This window comes from Leptonychotes weddellii, chromosome 3 (assembly GCF_054177405.1).
Source record: "Leptonychotes weddellii isolate Sample4059 chromosome 3, ASM5417740v2, whole genome shotgun sequence".
Taxonomy (NCBI): domain Eukaryota; kingdom Metazoa; phylum Chordata; class Mammalia; order Carnivora; family Phocidae; genus Leptonychotes; species Leptonychotes weddellii.
Window position 1 is genome coordinate 40862478 of NC_138371.1, and position 19539 is coordinate 40882016.

The 19539-nt window shown below is 39.3% G+C and overlaps 1 protein-coding gene and 1 long non-coding RNA gene across 3 annotated transcripts in view; one reads left to right on the forward strand and one right to left on the reverse strand.

Annotated features, from left to right (window-relative positions):
* SLC40A1 (solute carrier family 40 member 1) overlaps positions 1–16279 on the forward strand; it is a 23274-nt gene extending 6995 nt beyond the window's left edge. For both annotated transcript variants that reach the window (XM_081813987.1, XM_081813988.1), the window contains 6 exons: positions 629–788; positions 3008–3123; positions 4352–4478; positions 11757–12002; positions 12740–13396; positions 14652–16279. In XM_081813987.1, the coding sequence (XP_081670113.1) occupies positions 629–788; positions 3008–3123; positions 4352–4478; positions 11757–12002; positions 12740–13396; positions 14652–14965 (1620 nt within the window). In that variant the 3' untranslated portion in view covers positions 14966–16279. The remainder of the gene's footprint in view (positions 1–628; positions 789–3007; positions 3124–4351; positions 4479–11756; positions 12003–12739; positions 13397–14651) is intronic.
* Positions 16136–19009, reverse strand: LOC102731656 (uncharacterized). The gene is made up of 2 exons (XR_014143467.1): positions 18809–19009; positions 16136–18274 (listed from the first exon to the last, which is right to left on the reverse strand). It is a non-coding gene; the product is annotated as an uncharacterized LOC102731656 (long non-coding RNA).
* Positions 19010–19539: the final 530 nt, after the last annotated feature.

Consider the following 19539-nt stretch of genomic DNA (forward strand, 5'->3'; position numbering starts at 1 on the left):
TAAGCGAAATAAGTCAATCAGAGAAAGACAATTAGCATATGATCTCACTGATATGAGGAATTTGAGAAACAAGACAGAAGATCATAGGGGAAGGGAGGGAAAAATGAAACAAGATGAAACCAGAGAGGGAGACAAACCATAAGAGACTCTTAATCTCAGGAAACGAACTGAGGGTTGCTGGATTGGAGGGGGGTGGGAGGGATGGGGTGGCTGGGTGATAGACATTGGGGAGGGTATGTGCTATGCTGAGCACTGTGAATTGTGTTAGACTGAAGAATCACAGACCTGTACCCATGAAATAAATAATACATTATATGTTAATAAAAAAAAAAAGCCTTCTTTGGTATGGAAACTACATTTTTTCTAGAGTGATAAGGAGTGTGTGTGTTTCATTAATATCATGCCCTTCTGGGTTTACTTAGTAAATGGGCCAGAATATTTTCCATTGGGCCATGATGGATGGTTTTTAACACCTGACCCATATTCAATTCATAGAGGAGTTGTTGACTTTGAAAATCTCGTGGCATAGCCAAAAAGTACCTTTTTGATAAGGAAGCAACTTCCTGAGTATACTTGACTAGAAAGTAAAAATAATTTCATCAAAACATTTTCTCTTTTCTCATTCAAGGGAGATCGGATGTGGCACTTTGCCGTGTCTGTGTTCTTGGTAGAGCTCTATGGAAACAGCCTCCTCTTGACTGCAGTCTATGGGCTGGTGGTGGCAGGGTCTGTTCTGGTCCTAGGAGCCATCATTGGCGATTGGGTGGATAAGAATGCCAGACTTAGAGGTGAGTACTGGTAAACTAAGGCTTTGTATTTGTGGGACCCATGCCTGAGCTTAAGAGAAATCTCTGTGACTAACCCATTACAGGTCTGCCTGCCACACCTGAGGGATGGGATGCTCGATGGCAGCTCTTCTGCCTAGAGGGTCCTGGGGCCCCTGCACAAAATTGGAATGCCAAGATATTAAGCTTATAGGTTTTTTTTTTTTTTTGGATCTTTGGCTGTTCATAAATTCCAGATGTTAATAATTAATACCATAGCTCTTTTCTGGGAACCATGTTAAACATTAAAAGTTTGCTTAACTCTGGCATTCTTTCTTACCATGATCTGCACTGAAGTTTGCTAGTGTGATGTTGCTGGGACATCTGTCCTCTGGGTTACAGTGTTTCACATAGAGGTGTGTGTAGGGGAATCGAAAACTATAGATTTAAGAGAGTATATGAGTCTGGATTATGGAGAGCTGAATTATAAATTTTTGAGGGAAAAAGAAGAAATGATAATATAAAGACATTTATTCTAGCACATTAGTGCTGAAATCATTCAGTTTTATACAACAAAGAGAGAAAGTGATTGAACAATTCAGTTGTGCAGAATATAAGGGCAATGTGAATAGTAAGTCAGGGCAAAATTTTCCTGAATTACGCAGTTGGTAATGCCAAGACCTGGCCATGTCCATCTTAGACATTGGAGAAAGATTGATGTATCAGTTTCTTTCAGTGCAGGATGACTGCCCCTGGATAGAGAGCAATTTGAATCATCAGATTCTAGGACTTGATGCTATTAGTGAAATGGTCAAGACGACATTTGTTTGTCTTGAGAATGGATAGACCAAAACACATATAAAGTGAAGTTTTGTATACTAGAAAAACATTCCTAGTTGTTTACATCGTTATTTATGGGAACATAGGAATATTATACATTCAGACCTTTTAACCTTAATGATTGTCGAACACTGAAAATCTAGGTTGGGAATGTTGAGTTGGACGAAAAAGTGTGTGGTGGGATAGCAATCTCCCATTTATCCCATGAAATCAGCTCCTATGTCACCTTCCATGAAAATCTCTGATGTTTCTAGGCTGAGTTAATCATTTCTTCCTTTGTGCTCCCAGAAGGCTTTGTCAATACCTCTGCTGTTGTACTTACACTCTTAAAATTATCTGTTCACATATCTTTCCTTCCTCTGGTCTGTGGGCTCCTAAAAACTAAAAGGACCTCATGTAGTTGATATTTAATCCTTGTGCAATGAAAGAATGAGTTCTCTGTTGGGATTTCATTCCAAATTAATTTCAGAAAGCAGTTTGTTTGAGACTTTTATATGACCTTCCAAGCCAGAATGAGCTTTGCTGCCCTTGAAGACAAGACTTATAATTATACCTTACATATACAACTCTCTATATTTTTCAAAATACTTTCATGAGTATTTTATTTAAGCATCATAATGACCTTGTAAAGTAAAGAAGGCAGGAATGGGTTATCATTCTCACCTCATAGACACAGACATATGAGACATTATGTATCTTGTCCTAGATCACCTCCCCTAGTGCGTGGCAGAGAAGAGACTGCAAGTAAGACTGTGGGTGTCCTTACTTGGTATACTGACTGTCCTTACTCCAATACTTAGTCCACATGGGTGCCTCACTCCAAGGAAGTTGGCATTTTTTGTGAAGAAAGGTGTACCTTAGAATTTCATAGCATGGCATATAGCTTTAGAATGCCCAGAGGGACACACTGCTGCTCTTTATTCTTGGTGAATTTTTATGTCTTGCCTATTTATCCAGACCATCTGATCTTACCAGATTCCGCTTACCCTGGAGGAGGTTATGGATGCCATGACTTCTTCCTTAACCTCTTCTATAACTTCCTACATATTCTTATTTTAGCTTAAGCAACAAAGAGCTGAAAGATGGAGCTTGTCTATGTAATATAGTTCTGTTTATGACAGTAAACCTTTAAGAGAATACACTAAATGAAAATGTCGTCATTATGAATGGCTTCAACTAGTAGGAAAAATGGTGAATACTTCATTCTTTATGCAAGTTTTACTGGTCTGGTGTGATATGGTGGGTCCTACTGGAAATAGTTCATTCAAGATTTACTTCAGGAATTTTTTTTTCTTATAATAATTTTCATATGCATGAATGTAGTAGAACAGGGATGTGTAGACAAAAACGGGTCCATTGAGATGTTCTGGTATAGTGAATACTTTGTTTCTCCCTCTGTGCAGTGGCTCAGACTTCGCTGGTGGTACAGAATGTTTCGGTCATCCTGTGTGGGATCATTCTGATGATGGTTTTCTTACATAAAAATGAGCTTCTGACCATGTACCACGGATGGGTTCTTGTAAGTTCCCAGTGGGATTCCTAATGGCAGAAAATAGAACCTGGTATTGGTAAAAAATGAAAACCCTTTGAGACTAGGGAATATCTTTTCACAAAGACACTATTGATCTCTGTGTCCACTTTAACATCCCCTACAGTTATTATGTTTTGTTTTTGTTTGTTTTTTTGTCCATAGTAGGCACTCATTAAGTATTATTTGAATTTTAACTTTGTTCAGTTGTTTTTTTATTTGTTTTTAATGGCATTTCTAAGAGTTTATTATATAATTCAGTTTTTAGTTTTCAGCTCACAAGTATTAACCTGTAATTTGTTCACATTATATAAGAAATGTTATCCATATATTTATCAATATGTCATGATTGTGTTCCTCCAATAATAATTGGTATTTATGTTTGGGGTCATGGACTAGGTAACTTCTCATACGAGGGTCTCGTGATAGCTTGATGAAAAAAGGAGAGGGCGCCTGCGTGGCTCAGTTGGTTAAGCCACTGCCTTCGGCTCAGGTCATGATCCTGGAGTCCCGGGATCGAGTCCCACATCAGGCTCCCTGCTCGTCGGGGAGTCTGCTTCTCCCTCTCCCGCTCCCCCCTCTTGTGCTCACTCTCTCTCTCAAATAAATAAATAAAATCTTTAAAAAAGAAAAAAGGAGAAAGATTTGGGGAGGGGGTGGAAAACAACGGACTTGATGTCACTCTTGGATCTTCTTAAAAGTGTAGACTGATATTGTAGAGTCAAGGCCAGGTGGGACATTAGAAATTTTCTAGAGTGTTCCCTTTATTTTGTTAATGAAAAAATTAAGGCAAAGTGATGTTAGTTGATTACCCATTGTCATGCAACTAGAAAGTGTCAGAACTCTGATTTCAGTACAGGTCTTCTCACTTCCCCTTCAGTGGTGTTTTCCAAAGGAGATATTCTGGGGAGAAATTACAAACTCACCCCCATGTTAACACTTATTATGATAACTATGTCACATGAAAGTACATACGATTTTTACAATTTTTGTATGATGTGTATTATAGATGATACGGATTAGGAACGCTTTAACTTGACCACTGGTACCTTAATGTTTCATGTCTACAAAGTAAAATGATTTCTTATGATTTTATGAAATGAAGTTAAAATTTTATTATTATGCCATCAAAGACCATTTTAAACTACATTGTGCAGTGAAGTAGGTACCGTGTGATCAAACTGACATTTTAACTCCACGTTTTCTTGTAATTCCTTAGACTTCCTGTTATATCTTGATCATCACTATTGCCAATATTGCAAATTTGGCTAGTACTGCCACGGCTATCACCATCCAAAGGGACTGGATTGTTGTCGTTGCAGGAGGAGACAGAAGCAAATTAGCAGGTAATTTGGTGTTCTCTGTGAACTAAATGGGTTATATTAGGATTCACTTTAAGTCAGAGGTAGTAAATGAAGCTTAAGCCTTTTTTTCTGGGTATTTAAAAAATATATTTTATTTATTTATTTATTTGATGGGGGTGGGGGAGCATAGGGAGAGGGGAAGAATCTCAAGCAGACTCTGTGCTGAGTGCGGAGCCTGATGTCCCACGAGCCTGAGATCGTGACCTGAGCCAAAATCAAGAGTTGGCCGCTTAACCAACTGAGCCACCCAGGTGCCCTCTTCTAGGCATTTTTTTTTTAAAGATTTTATTTATTTATTTGAGAGAGAGCACATGAGAGGGGGGAGGGGCAGAGGGAGAAGCAGACTCCCCGCCGAGCAGGGAGCCCGACGCGGGACTCGATCCCGGGACTCCAGGATCATGACCCGAGCTGAAGGCAGTCGCCCAACCAACTGAGCCACCCAGGTGCCCCTCTTCTAGGTATTTTTAAAGAACGATATATTGAAAACAGTCTTTGTCTTATCATCACATTATCAGTCTCCGTGCAATGATTTATCTCACTGTTAGGAAGTTAATTTATGAGATAGTGAACTTTTATTTATGCAAACCTGGCAAGTAGAAGAACATTCCTTTTGAGCTCTTTGTTTTAAATTCTGATCACGGTCTCTAAATGTTTGCTTAATACTTAGAACAGTGAAAATCTACATGATATTATATCGTCATACTATGGATATTATTACCAGTACTAACTGGTCATACTATGGATTTTATTTTTCTCCAAAACAAATGGAAACATCTTAGTCCTAAAAGAGACTCTAATAGTTAATTCCTTCAACTTTAAAATTACAATCTATAACTTTTATTACATTATATACGATGCAGTGTAATTGCTGTTACAAATACTAAAGAAAATTGAGGCCGGAATATGGTTTTCAAGAAGCTTACAATCTTAGTTGTCCATTGGAAACATATATAAGAGGCCAGAGAAAGATGAAAAGATGCTTATAAAGCATCATGTCCTATCACATCGATATTACTTGGGTGCAGAATAACTCACCTCACTCAATCTTCCCTACCTGCCCCTTGACACAGACACACATTGGATTGATAATTACACAGAGTGAAGGAGGAGGGGTACACCGATCTACTGATCAGATCAGCTGAATCAGTTCTGCTGTCACTGAGATAATGGGTATCACAAACCTGTTGCCCAACCATCCTGACAGACAAGAAAGCCATTGCTGATGATTTAAATGGCTTATCCTAGGACACAGAAGGCAAGATTAGGTGCTGGGGATAGCAAGCAACTTTGGGCCATGTGGCTGAAAAAAGGCAAGGAGGTGGTGACAGAAAGGAAGCGAAATCTGTGGAAGGTCCAAACGAGGAAAGAGGGGAATTTGCTTAAATCATCACTTTGTGGGGCACCTGGGTGGCTCAGATGGTTAAACGGCTGCCTTCGGCTCAGGTCATGATCCCAGGATTCTGGGATCGAGCCCCGCATGGGGCTCCCTGCTCTGCGGCTCCCTCTCCCTCTACTGTTCCCCCCGCTTGTGCTCTCTCTCTCTCTGTCAAATAAATAAATAAAATCTTTAAAAAAAAAATCATCATTTTGTTATAGCAACGTTATAATCGAGACAGAAATACCACAGTGATTTTAGAGGATGATGTTTGAATAGGATGAATTTAGCACGTGTGAGTATACCATATGACATTCTTTCTAGAGGTGAAGTAGTGATTCTCATTGATTTTTTTTTTTCCTTCCTGTAATCATTTACTAATGGGAAATAATTCCATATCTCTTTTTGTCGCACTGAACTTAAGATAAGGCTATGTCCTTTTTTGTTTGTTTTTTTCCTTGTTATTTACTTTATTTAACCTACTATTTTAAGTATGTAATACATGTCCATGGTTTAAAATTCAAAGGGTATAAGAAGATGTGTTTTGAAAAGAGGTCACATACGTATCTGTTAGAATATACTTGGGAGAAAAAGTTGGCTTTTAAAGTGACTTTCTTTCTCTTAATCTGAATTTCTTAACTCATTTTGACTCTGTGAAGTCTCTACACTCCGGGGGAAAAAAATCCGGAGTAAAGTGAAAGTTACTCAGAATCTTTAATTTGTTCTAAATTCGTACATAAATAAATAACAAAAAACAAAGATTCCATATAACTTTGTGGGCTTTTTGATGTCCCCAAACAACAACAAAAACAGGGCCATTTCTCAACTGTCCTTTATTATTAGGAATAATTGCAGAGTGGGAGAATCTAGGCCAGCCAGCCTATTTTCTAACCTTCTGGAATTTCTCAAGTTTAAGAAAGGAAGTGAGCTGCCTATCGAACTTTGGTCCACTGTGAAGTAGCTTTTAGTAAGCGGTGCTTTTTTGCATCCAGCTAGTAGTGCAGGTTAGTAGCCTAGCGAAGGGAAACCTCTGTGTTGTCTTTCTTCAAGTTTTAACATCAGCATTTGTTAAAAAAAATTAATTAAAAACCATGCTTCAAAGTAAGAAGATAGAAACTTTTTTAGTTCAGAAGGTCAGCAAGGGTCTAACTGTGGATTTTTGGTGCCATTTCTGCTATAAGGCAGAGTTATAGAAGAGACAGAAAGCAGGAGGAGAGAGGAAAAACAGAGAAGGGGAAAAGTACACGTCGAGGGGACTCAAACTGCCACCTCGGGTACTTCTGAGGTTGAGTCTCCGGATACAGACACACCTGCTCCACTCAGGAATCATGGATGTTTCTGCAGGCCGAGTTCTGAGGCCCCCAGCCAAAACTGTGAGCAACCTCAGCAGGGGACTAGGCAGGGATGCTGAACCTGGGTGCGCCCTGTGTGTGCCCGTCTGTGAAGGGGAAGGGCTGTGAGCACCAAGAAGGGAGGTGGTGAGCTGGATGCTAACTGTTGCCATTCCCTTACCCCAGTGTTTCTTGATTTCAGAGTAGGTTTTTAAGTTGGAAGTTGTATCACCGAGGGTAAGAGAACAAACAAACGCAGGAGAAATTTTCCCTGGAAGGTGAAAAAATTTTAGAATTTCAGTGACATCTGGCCAAACTATAGCTGTTAACATCTAGTTTGGACAGTTCCAGAAAAGGAATTGTTTTTCTACCTAAATACCATTAATTAACCAGTTAACTAATTTGCCTCGGTACTTGGTTTAGTATTTTATTAAAACATTCTCTTGTGCCATGACCCTTAGCCTGTCAAACCTGTTTGAAATTCACTTCCTTTTCCCAGACCTTCCCCTCTGTTTTATTTCCCTCCCTGTTTTCTTTGTTAACCACTCTTTATTAATAGCTTCTGAGGTTTGTTGTGTTTTTTTTTTTGTCCTCTGTCTTAAAGAAACATCTGCTGGTTAGCTTGTTCACGTATGGCAGATACATTTCTTATTTGAACTCTGTTGACTAAAAATTGATCTCATATTTAAGGTAGACAGACGTCCTAGCTGCTACTTGCTCAGCAGGTCTGTTTATTATTCTTTTTTTTTTTATCCTATGAGATTGAATATATACCTTATAATAGCAAGTAGCTATTTAATGTCATGTTCTGTGCCTCAGCTGTAGCTGAAAACAGTTAAGTTGGAGTTAAATGAGCACACATTGTGTGTTTGCATAGGAATAAAGAGAAATTTGTAAAAAGGACGTGTTTGCATATTCAGAGGACTGATTCTTCTCTAGCCTGTTACCAGTAAACTGATTAGGTCTTTTTCAAAAATCATTATATAATTCATTCTGCTTCAGAGAGATAAAAGCTGCTTCCTGATGCTACATTACACTTAAACATTATCAGCCTCCTAAGCATAATATAGAAGCTAGAATTTGGTGGCATTAGGAAGCTTCCAGAGCACTTGAAACCTGAGGTAGTGCAAGAATAGCAAATCATTATAATTTAATTTTGCTATTGTTCTGTGGTTTTCAGAATGTGCAGACGCTTTCACTAGTCCTCAATTTTTGGAATAAAAATATTGAGTTATTTGAATCAGTTCTGCACTTGTCTGTTAGCATAGGAGTTGGAAACTTATTGGTGGGGGGCAGATGGAAGTTAGCAAGGCCTCTGCAAAAAATGGTCACGTGTAAGATCAAGGCAAACTGCCTTGGCCTCTCAAGTGAAAGGTGAACCGTGTCAAAGTTCTCCTGTTATCATGTAAGCCTTATACACTCATAGGACTAATTGGAAGGCAGTTGAGGACCAGGAAGAATTAGAGAAGGAATAAAGGCAATTTTCTGTTAATGCACTTATTAGTCACGCATTGCTTTTCCCTTAAGGTGCCCGACACGAATGATAAGGATTTGTCTCATTAATTCCACTCTACTCTGTGAGATAGAGAATAAGAAAATAGGTCATTTTCGGGACTCTTTTATTCATCTTGTCTTCCACTCTGACTTAGCTATATGTTTCCGTGGTCATACCCTAGGCTTTGTCATCACCACTAAAGCCTCCCCTCCGGTGATCCTAATCTTAGGCATTCATGTCTTAAATTGCCACCTCCTATCTTTCCAGCTCCTTCCTTCTGGAACCCCTACCCCAACAGTCTTCCAACCTGATTGTCACCTACAGGTCATTAAATCCACTTCCTTTTCACTATCTGTGACCCCTCTTGTCTCCCCTCCTTACCCAGCTGAAATTCCAAGGTCAGGCCTTCCGACCACCTCTGATCACCTCCTAGCATATACCCTCAGTTCAGTTGGCCTCTCCTCCTTCTGTCACTTTTCTTTTGTAAGATGCTGGTTAAATCCAACTCTCTACAGTAGAACATGGCTGGAGAAAAATGCACAGTTGTGCTCACTTAAAGTTTGTGACCATTGGGTTCAAGTTGGCCCTTTCATACTGCCCGGTGATCATACTACTTTCTGTGGTCCCTTCCTCCTCCCACTTTCCTAAAGGATTGGGTCTCACTTTCTCCTTTTCCCTCATACAGCTCATCCATTCCATACCTCCTCTCCCATCCTCACTTTCAGTAATGATCTCGCTTTGTGTTTTACTGAGAAAATAGGAGAAACGAGAAGTTAAACGTGCTCTCACTGTCACATCTGCCTGAAGCCGTGTGTGTGGCCCGCACTCTTGCTCATAGTGATGGGTTTGCTCCCATCTAAGAATAAGCCTTCTACTCTTCTACTTGTGGTTCCAGGATGGTTCAGAGTCCATCCCTTCTCATCTGCCCATTCCCAGCAGCCTAGAGATATGCAATAATTTTGCTCTTAAACATTTTTATCTCTCTCTACACCTCTGCCAGCCCATTTCTTTGTTCACCTTTCAACAAAACTTAAGAAAAAGATGTCTTTGCTCACTCTTTCCAATTCCTCTCCTTGGTCAGGGCTTTGCTTTCCATAATGCCAGGGGGCAGGATTCACGCTGTGAATCGAGGGAGTGCCACTCACTTAAAATATAATATAAATGGTATCTCCTGGAGTTGGCTCCAGTCTCTTAAACCAACTTCAGTCAGGTATTTGTCCTTACTGCTCTACCAGAACCACTCTTTTTTGAAGTCCCCAGTACCTGCCATGTGACCAGTCTAGAGCTGCTTCTCCGTGCTCGTCTTCCTTGACCTATCAGCAGCTCTTGCAAGTTGATTACCCCCTCTTCTTAGAAACAGTCGTGCCCATGGCTTCTAGGATACCACATTCTCCTGGTTTTTCTCCTCTTTCACTAGTTCCTCTTCATTTTCCTGACCTCTAAACATTGACATGTCTAAGACTCAGTCCTCAGATCTTGTCTCTTCTGGATCTACACACTCAGTCCCTTGGTTGACCGCATCCAGTCTCACTGCTTTAAAACTCAACCACCTGGTTTGCCTGGGTGGCTCAGTCGGTTAAGCATCTGACTTTTGGTTTTGGCTCAGGTCATGATCTCAGGGTCATGCGTGGAGTCTTCTTGTCCTTCTCCCTCTGCTCCTCCCCTCGCTCATGCGTGCTCTCTCTCTCTCTCTCTCAAATAAATAAATAAAATCTTTAAAAAACCCACAAAAAAACAAAAAACAAAACTCAACGAGCTGATGACTACTGAATCTGGCACATATTTCTTCCTTAAAGTCCAGACATATTTAACTGCCACTTGATGTGGCCTCTTGACTGTCAGTAGGCCTATGAAAATCAGCGTCTCTAAACTAAATGCTTGTTCTTTTGCCCCAAACCTGATCCTTTTGAAGCCTTTCCTTTCTCAGTAAGTGGCAACTCTATCCTTCTAATAGTTGCTCAGGAAAAAAAAAAAACAAAAAAACTTAAGAGTCCTCCTTAATTCTTCTCTTTCTCTCACACCCCATATCTAATCAATTTGCAAGTCTTTCTATCTTTGAAGTACATCCAGCACCTATCTCCATCCCCATTACTGTCCTGGTTTATGCCACATCATTTTCTACCTCTCGTCTTGCCTCTGCTCTTGTCTGCAAATCTCTCCCTCTCATGCCCCAGTCTTTTCACACCACAGAAGCCAAAATGAACCTTTAAAAATATAAGTCAGACTGTGCCACCTCTCTGTTCATTAGCTTCCAAAGGCTTCCTGATGCATTCATTGTCAAAGTCAACATCCATGTAATGTTCACAAGACCCTACATGATTGGGCCAGTCTGCCCTCCCTCTCTGACCTCATCTCTTCCTCATTGTTCTCCAGCCCTACCAGCCTCCTTGTTGTTCCTCTAACACTGTAGGCAGCTCCTCCTGCCCCAGGTTTTTTGTACCCTCCTTGGTCTGGAATCCTCTTTTTACTAATATCCACACAACTGGCTCTTTTTCCTCCTACTGCTTCATGTCTTTGCTATGATGCTCTTTTCTTCAGTGAGTCCTCTCCTGACCTTGCCGTATTTAAAACTGAAATTTCTATTTTCCCCTGAGCATTCTCTATGCCCTTTTTGTGCTTTATTGTTCACCCTAATATTTAATTAACATCTGACATGCTGTATATGTATATGCTTGTTGATTTGCTCTTTTCCCATGGGAAGGTAAACTCAGGGCAGAATACTCTTCATGTTCTTTATAGTGACAGAATTGGTGCCTAGCTCATAATGGGCATTTAATAAATGTTTGTTGAAAAAATGAATAAAGAATCACCATTCATTTTAAAAGCTGATGTCAGACTAATTCATGCAATCCCAAGGGATTCATGATTTTTGAGGCAAATTTAATATGACTTGTTCCAAACAATAGATTATTTGCAACAAAATGGTTTGCTCGGAATGCTTTTGGAAATTTGCATTTTAGGAATCTATATACTTGGATTATGAGTTTGTATTACGTAAGTGGGCAGTCTGTCTTTGATAGGTTTACACACTTACCTACCTCTTTTATCTACCTCTGTAGATATGAATGCTACAATACGAAGAATTGACCAGTTAACCAACATCTTGGCCCCCATGGCTGTTGGCCAGATTATGACATTTGGCTCTGCAGTCATTGGCTGTGGCTTCATTTCGGGGTGGAATTTGGTGTCCATGTGTGTGGAATACTTTCTGCTCTGGAAGGTTTATCAGAAAACACCTGCTCTAGCTGTGAAAGCTGCTCTTAAAGTAGAGGAAGCTGAATTGAAACAGCTGAATTTACATAAAGGTAAGCTCAACACAATGGTCAATTCCTTTTATTCTGATGTTCAGACCTTAAATGTTGATGAAGACAAAAACTACTTTGAATTTATATCCGGTTTATTACTGTTGAAGGAGTTAAATATATGAATCAAACCCAGGCTTTTGACGGCCTGAGGAGCAACTCTGGGTTGAATCTCAGGGAGTTGGAATGGGACCCCTGACCCTTTTCCTTAATATGAGCAGTAGACATGGAGGGGAAATTAATTGAGGGATGGCTGGGAAAAATTGAGTCATAGGAATAGGAAGAACAATGGGGGGGAAAAGGGAATAAGAGAATTCATTAGAGTCTGTGAAGAGGAGTTACGTGACTATTTGTAGAACAGTGGAAGGGAGTGCGGACATGAAGGTGGGCATTTCCCACAAAGAGGAAATTGGGCTTCTGGGCGAATAGAATCTTAACAGGGCCCCAGAAAATAAAATGCTGTGGTTTTCCAGACAATTACTATATTTTTATTTGATGGGTTTTCCTGTTATTTACTTTGGTGGGAGTATAATTTCTTTTTTTTTTTTTTAGGTGGGAGTATAATTTCTAAGGGGGTCAGTGGGGAAAGGGAGACAGACCATAGGAGAGAGGGGTATCAATAGTATGTTGTTTATTTAACGTAAATGCTACTTGGAGATTGTTCCTTGGCTGAAATTCTTAGATTAGTAAAAGAAAATACATATTATATTGATATATATAATGATGTCTTTTATTAATAGAAACTGAGCCAAAATCCCTGGAGGGAACTCATCTAATGGGTGAGAAAGGCCCTAATGTCCATGAGCTTGAAGTTGAGCAAGAGCCGAGCTGCGCCTCCCAGATGGCTGAGCCCTTCCGCACCTTCCGAGATGGATGGGTCTCCTATTACAACCAGCCGGTGTTTCTGGCGGGCATGGGTCTTGCTTTCCTCTATATGACTGTCCTGGGCTTTGACTGTATCACCACGGGGTACGCCTACACTCAGGGGCTGAGCGGGTCTATCCTCAGTATTTTGATGGGAGCATCAGCCGTCACTGGAATAATGGGAACCGTGGCTTTTACTTGGCTCAGGAGAAAATGTGGCCTGGTTCGGACGGGCCTGATCTCAGGATTTGCACAGCTTTCCTGTCTGATCTTGTGTGTCATCTCTGTGTTCATGCCTGGAAGCCCCTTGGACTTGTCTGTTTCTCCTTTTGAAGATATCCGTTCTAGGTTCATTCAAGCAGAACCACTGTCCACGATGACCCCTACAAAAATACCTGAAAGCATCTTGACAACTGAAACGTACATGTCAAACGGGTCTGACCCTGCTAATATTGTCCCAGAGATGAGTCCTAAGTCTGTGCCCATAATCTCTGTCAGTCTGCTATTTGCAGGCGTCATTGCTGCTAGAATCGGTAAGTCCTCTCTCTGTGTGTTGATGAGCTAAAGTGTCTTTCTGCAATGCAGGTTCAGAAAACTCTACAATAAATGACCTGAAATATTCCCGAGTGTTAATTTAAGCAAAATCCATTATTTATCCTTAGGTATGATCCAGTCTTTAATTATGAAATCTTTATTTTATAGTTTAAAATATAGTGTGTATATAGGTACATATACTGTCTTAACATGATTAGGGCTTGAAATTTTTTTTTTATAAATGAACGTCTTAAGTATTACTCCTATTGTAATTTAATTTTCAAAAAGATAGCTATAATAATTATAATGCCATTTAGTAATTTGGAATCTTTATATTGCTATAACTCTGCCAAAAGGACTATTATAATTAGGGAATACTTGTATAGGACAAGGTAAAAAAGATAGTGTTTTTGGTTTCAAAAAAAAAAAAGGCATGGTAGCTGGAAGAAAAGTCCTTCAAAAAGTCTCTCTAGCTTATGTGTGTTTATAGTATACTTTGCCAGACAAATGGATTTTATAGCTCTGGAAGGAAACACACTGTAAAGACCTCTTACAAGGCAAAATTTAATTATTAATAGAGTACTGATGAATTATCTCTACCTGAATTTGTTCTTGAAATGAAACCGTATTTATCTTGTGATACAAAGCAATTCATTAATTTATCAAAGACAATTAATATTCAAGCAAGACAGCTTTATTGTAGCAGCTTTAGAACCCAAGCAGTAAATGTAATCATGGTTTAAAGTTTCCTTAAACTTTAACCATAAGAATATATTAATACATTCACTTTAAGCCTTCTAATACTTGAGATTTATTGTCTCTGATTTCAGAGTTTTGCTTTTGTAGTATAAACACAGAAAAATAGAATTAAGAAGTTTGTAGATTAGACTTATTTTTGGATGGTGTGGTAGCTATAAAAATCATTTCTTGAAGCCATTAGTAAACCAGGATTTTGTATCTTATTTTATTTTTTATTTTTCAAGTTTTTACTTAAATTCCAGTTAACTAACATACAGTGTAATATTAGTTTCAGGTGTAGAATTTAGTGACTCAACACTTCCTTAACACACCAGTATTTACTGATGAAAAAGAATTCTCAAAGACAAGGCTATGATGAATATATATATACACAGTGACTTTAAGGTACTAGGGATAAATGTATATTTTGCGCATGTCAACATTTTTAAACTGTAAATCTGAAATGTAAAGCTATAAATTAAAATTCAGTCTTTACCAATTATCTTTTATTAATAGGTCTTTGGTCCTTTGATTTAACTGTGACACAGTTGCTGCAAGAAAATGTAATTGAATCTGAACGAGGCATTATAAATGGTGTACAGAACTCGATGAACTATCTTCTTGATCTTCTGCATTTCATCATGGTCATCCTGGCTCCGAATCCTGAAGCGTTTGGCTTGCTCGTATTGATTTCAGTCTCATTTGTGGCAATGGGCCACATCATGTATTTTCGATTTGCCCAGAAGACTCTGGGCAGCAAGCTTTTTGCCTGTGGTACTGATGAAAAAGAAATCGCGAATGAAAATCAAACGAATACATCTGTTGTGTGAGACAGTTGAGCTGTTGCTGCCCTTCTTACTAGGTTATATAGAGCACGTATGCTTGTTTTGTACTTCAGCATCCCAAGAAATGGCTAGGTGGTGTTTCTCTCTGGTTTACCCCAGTTGTATTGTGAGGGCTAAAAGCTATTTAGGAAACTTAGGTCAGAGGAAGTGAGCTGGTTAATTTCTCTTACACTTAAGGATGGAAAAAAAAAATTCAGAAAAGAAAAACTCCGTTTAAACGTAGAGAGTAGAATGGTAGCACTGATTTTCCCTATTTCTCATGAGTAGATAAAATTTTACATGAAGAGCGGTTAGTCATGGGATTTAACTTAATTCTTTGGCAGATATTTATTATCTGTGCAAGAATTCAGATATGTCATTTTTCCCTAAAACTCATTCATGTCCAGGTCTAGCTAATTTACTTTCTTTTTAGCATCTCATTCACATTATAAAAAGCAAATTCTGCTTCACGGATGAAGATGAGAGTTTGAGAAACAGTATTATTCTTATGGATCCTATTGACTGTAAGGGATTTACATTTATATGGAAAAATGAAATCCTTAACTAGAATTCCCAAATAGGATTTATGGTTGTAACTTTAGAGAGCACCTTTGTATTTTTATTATCATGGTGAAATATTGTATTAAGCATATATATGTAGCACTTCATAAATGGCTATCACGTAAGCTGCAGGTAGAAGCAAAGCTGTAGATTTATAACACAGTAAACGCATAAGGACTTCAAATACGCTGATGGTTTGGCCATAGAAACTAGAAGCTAAAAGTCACACAGAAGGGCAAGATCTGAACGGAACTCACACCACCGTCATTTATGATCTCTATCTTGGAATATGAGGGAGTAAGCTTCCAGCCTGGTAAATGAAATGTAGAAAGCAAGCTCACATGCGGGAAGGTTTTGTTTTAAAATCATCTGATTTACTTTAAAATGTGCTTGGGTAGAGCATTTTTACTTTCACTGTTTTGTACCCTGGAGTTATTTTTACACAGTTGTAGAGCAAGACTGTTCGTCAGCGTATCCCTTTCAAATGTCTTTGAGAAGAATGGAGGAAAAGAAACACTTTTGTATGTATTTAAAACAAACAAACCAACCTGTTTTACAAGTCATTTTGCGACATGCCAGTACCAAGATGGTACTTTGCCTTAACCGTTTACGCACTTTCATGGAGACGGCAATACATTGCTATGAGCACTTTCTTTATCCTTGAGGTTTAATCTTCTTCCTTCTTTCTATGACATAATGATTTCCGGTTGTAAAATCTTTGTAAAATATTTCTATATAAAAACATTTTTAAAATCTTGATTCCTTTTTCCTGAGTTGCGCTCCCCAATTCTTTAATACTGTTTTTGTTACAGAACGTCGGTTTTGGATAAGGTATTTTTTTTCCTCTCTATAACTATAAAGGATATAACACTATAATTTGTAGTGTCACCGTACTGTTCGTATGTACAGTTTATGGTAGCTTTGAGGAAAATACGGCAACCGTGAAGCCCAGCCCTCATTCCTTGCCCTTGAAGTCACATTGAACTCTCTGAGTTCTATTATTTCTTCCATCAAGTGGAGATGCTACTGTAAAGCCAACTCTACCCTCCTCACAGCTTTCCTGACCAAGACAAATCAGAGAAGTCACGTGAAAGCACTTTGTGCCTCTCAGACCAGGTGGTGGTAGGACCAGGAGTTGGGCCTAACTGATGACAGACAGACAAAGCTAGATTCCTGCTGTAGTCCCCAGAGGACAGCCACACTCTATACTCAGCCAATGTTTACCGAAGACGCGATCTGTACCCCAGACTGAGGCGTCCTGGGGTGCAGATTTGATGCAGACGTGGTCGATCAGAGGCTCCTTTTCTTTCCCCTGACACTGGGAACTTGAGAACTTTTGATGTCACCCCCGAGCTATGGATCTGCTCGTGACCTTTAAACAGAGAGTCGATGTGTCTGTAAGGTTTGGCGGCTGGTGTTGAACACTTCCTCTGCTCCCTCCCCCCGGGGGTGGGTTGAGCTGGGGTTGGAGTTCTGGCCCGAGTGTTTGCAGCTGTAACGCAAGGCCTGTGACCTTGGAAAATGAAATAGAAGCATGTTAGCAAAGGAAGGTCGCGGCTCTTCATGTGGGCATTTTGCCAAATTGCGGGTCTGGGGAGAGCGAGGCCTGTGTAGGAGGAAGGAGCATGGAGTTGGAGGATCGATAGGAATTTTTACAGCGGCCTCCCTTATCTTTGCCGAGTGCTGTTGAGAGCAGGAAGAGGAGGGGAGGGGCGTCACCGCGGGCCTGGCAACCTCTACTGTTTACCACCCCAGGCATCCGAAGTAGGGCCCCGGGGGCGGATGACAAGTCCTGCCTCTGGGTGTGTTTCTAAGTAGGGGGACAAACTCAAACACTTGTGCGGTCACTTAGGTCACACAAATGAGTGAAGCGGCCTAGATAGAGGAAATTGTTTTTCATTTAACTTGTAATTACATTTCATAAAAGAATCACTTATTTTGTTCCCAGTCAAAAAAACTATTACATGCTTTTCATGCTTTGTTCCACATGGGCTTCATATGGTGGTTATTCAGTTCGTTCTTTCAACGTAGGCATTCTTTGCGGACTAAACGCAGAAAGCCATCCGTCTTCATTCCCGTAAAGAAATACGCCTTCTTCCATTTATTTCCTGAAACATCTGGCTTGCTTGATATTCCTTGCATTGCTCCCCACCTCCCTCCGCCCCGGAAAAGAAAGATAGGGTGTAAGAAATTTCTTTCCTGTTTACCATAAGACAGAAAAGCAATGCAAGAGGCGCAGTAAATGGAACACAGCCCCGGAGGTGCTGTTGGGAGGCAATGGTGTGGTGAGGCTCTGGTGAGCTAAAGGGGCAGCCGGGAGCAATTCCTGTTGCCGGGCAGGTACGTGGGCCTTGGGTTAACATCTTTGCATCTTTCCAGAGAAGCTGGGAATCTGGAGTTTTGTGTGAAATCTCCAAATTCTTAAATAGTGGCAAGTAATTTAAAAGTGCTAAAACATCTTTCTTGCCGAACAATCTCTACCTATGGGCTACCCATGAGCCACCATGGGTTGCCATGTTTGAGTTTTTCTCTAAGAGGATAGTTTGTGAATAAGAGAATGGTATTTGAATAAAGTGTAAGGAGAGCAGGTATATATACAAAAATTGTGGAGTACAGAGAACAAGAAAGAACTGGGCAGAAGACATCCTTTATTGGAGATCATTTAAGGTCAGATAATCTATGCATTTATTACCTGCCATATTGATGTCAATGACCATTGTGCCCCAAAGTTCTTTATTCCATGTGTTGTTTACACTGTTGGGTTAAAGGATAATGATGATTAAAAAAAAAAAAAAAACTTCTAAAGTTTTTCTGAATTATATATTGTGCTCCTGTTTTGAAAAAGAAAAAGCAAGCACAGAATTTTATATTGACAAAAGTCCCCTTTTCCCAGCCCACTCCCTGAGTCCTCAGGATACCCACTGTAAACAGTTTAGGGTATATCCTTACAGATAATTTCTTTGTAATAAAGTTTAAAAAATAACTCTATATCATCATTTGGTTGCTTCACCAAGATTTGTTGATCTCTATCTATATCCATTCATTGATTTATAAGTGTATATGTTTCCCCCAAATTGAGTTAAAGTCATGTTTGCATTAAGGCTGTTGATATAGCAATTAAAAAAATTTTAAAACATAGAACAGATTGAAAACTTTAAAAACATAAAAGTAGGTATACAAATCTCTAGTCAAATATATTTATAATGCCTGAGAAATTCAGTCTGAGATTCCTTTCAGCCAAGACAAAAGGCCACAGAGTTTTACCTTTCCCCCGCAAATGACACTTACTTGAAACTCTTTATTACTTCAGTCAAACATTGCTGCTCTCCCGTCTCCTTTTCTCCCGTCTCGATCCACCTTTCAGAATAATCTTTGCTATCAGAACATTTTTGTTTTACAACATAGCAACTCAAGAGTAGAGTTGAAATGTTGGAAGAACCTTGTGACAACACATACACACTCATCTCAAACAAGTTTGAACCGGCTACATATAAGTCAACACTTTAAAAGTTAAGTGACTTTTTTCCTTATATGGAGACTTGTTTACATTTTCCAAGTCCAAAAGGGAGCAAATATTTTATCTAAAGGATGGACAAATGAGAGATCAAAGTACAAGTAAGTGCTTTTTTCCCACATTCTTCACCCTGGCCTCTATGTGAATCAGTATATATTTTTCTATTTGAACATTTTCCTTATTGCATTTTAGTGGGAGAAAAGTGCACTGAAGTAGTTATGTTCTAAACTGTCTGAGAAAGAGGTTGTCCTCAACTCATGTAGACAGTTGTAGTGATGATTACAAATGCTAATCTAATTAAATTGATTGACAATGTAAGAGGATAAATATGTTTTATGGTAATTAAAACACTTCAGGAGAAATATATGTTTGAAGAACTGATTTTCTTACAAAATGATCCCTAATAAGCAGGACACAGTCACATAACAACTCATACCGAAAGGAATATTTGAACCTAACAAATACATATATATTCTAGAAAGAATGGTTATCCATGGATAGGTTT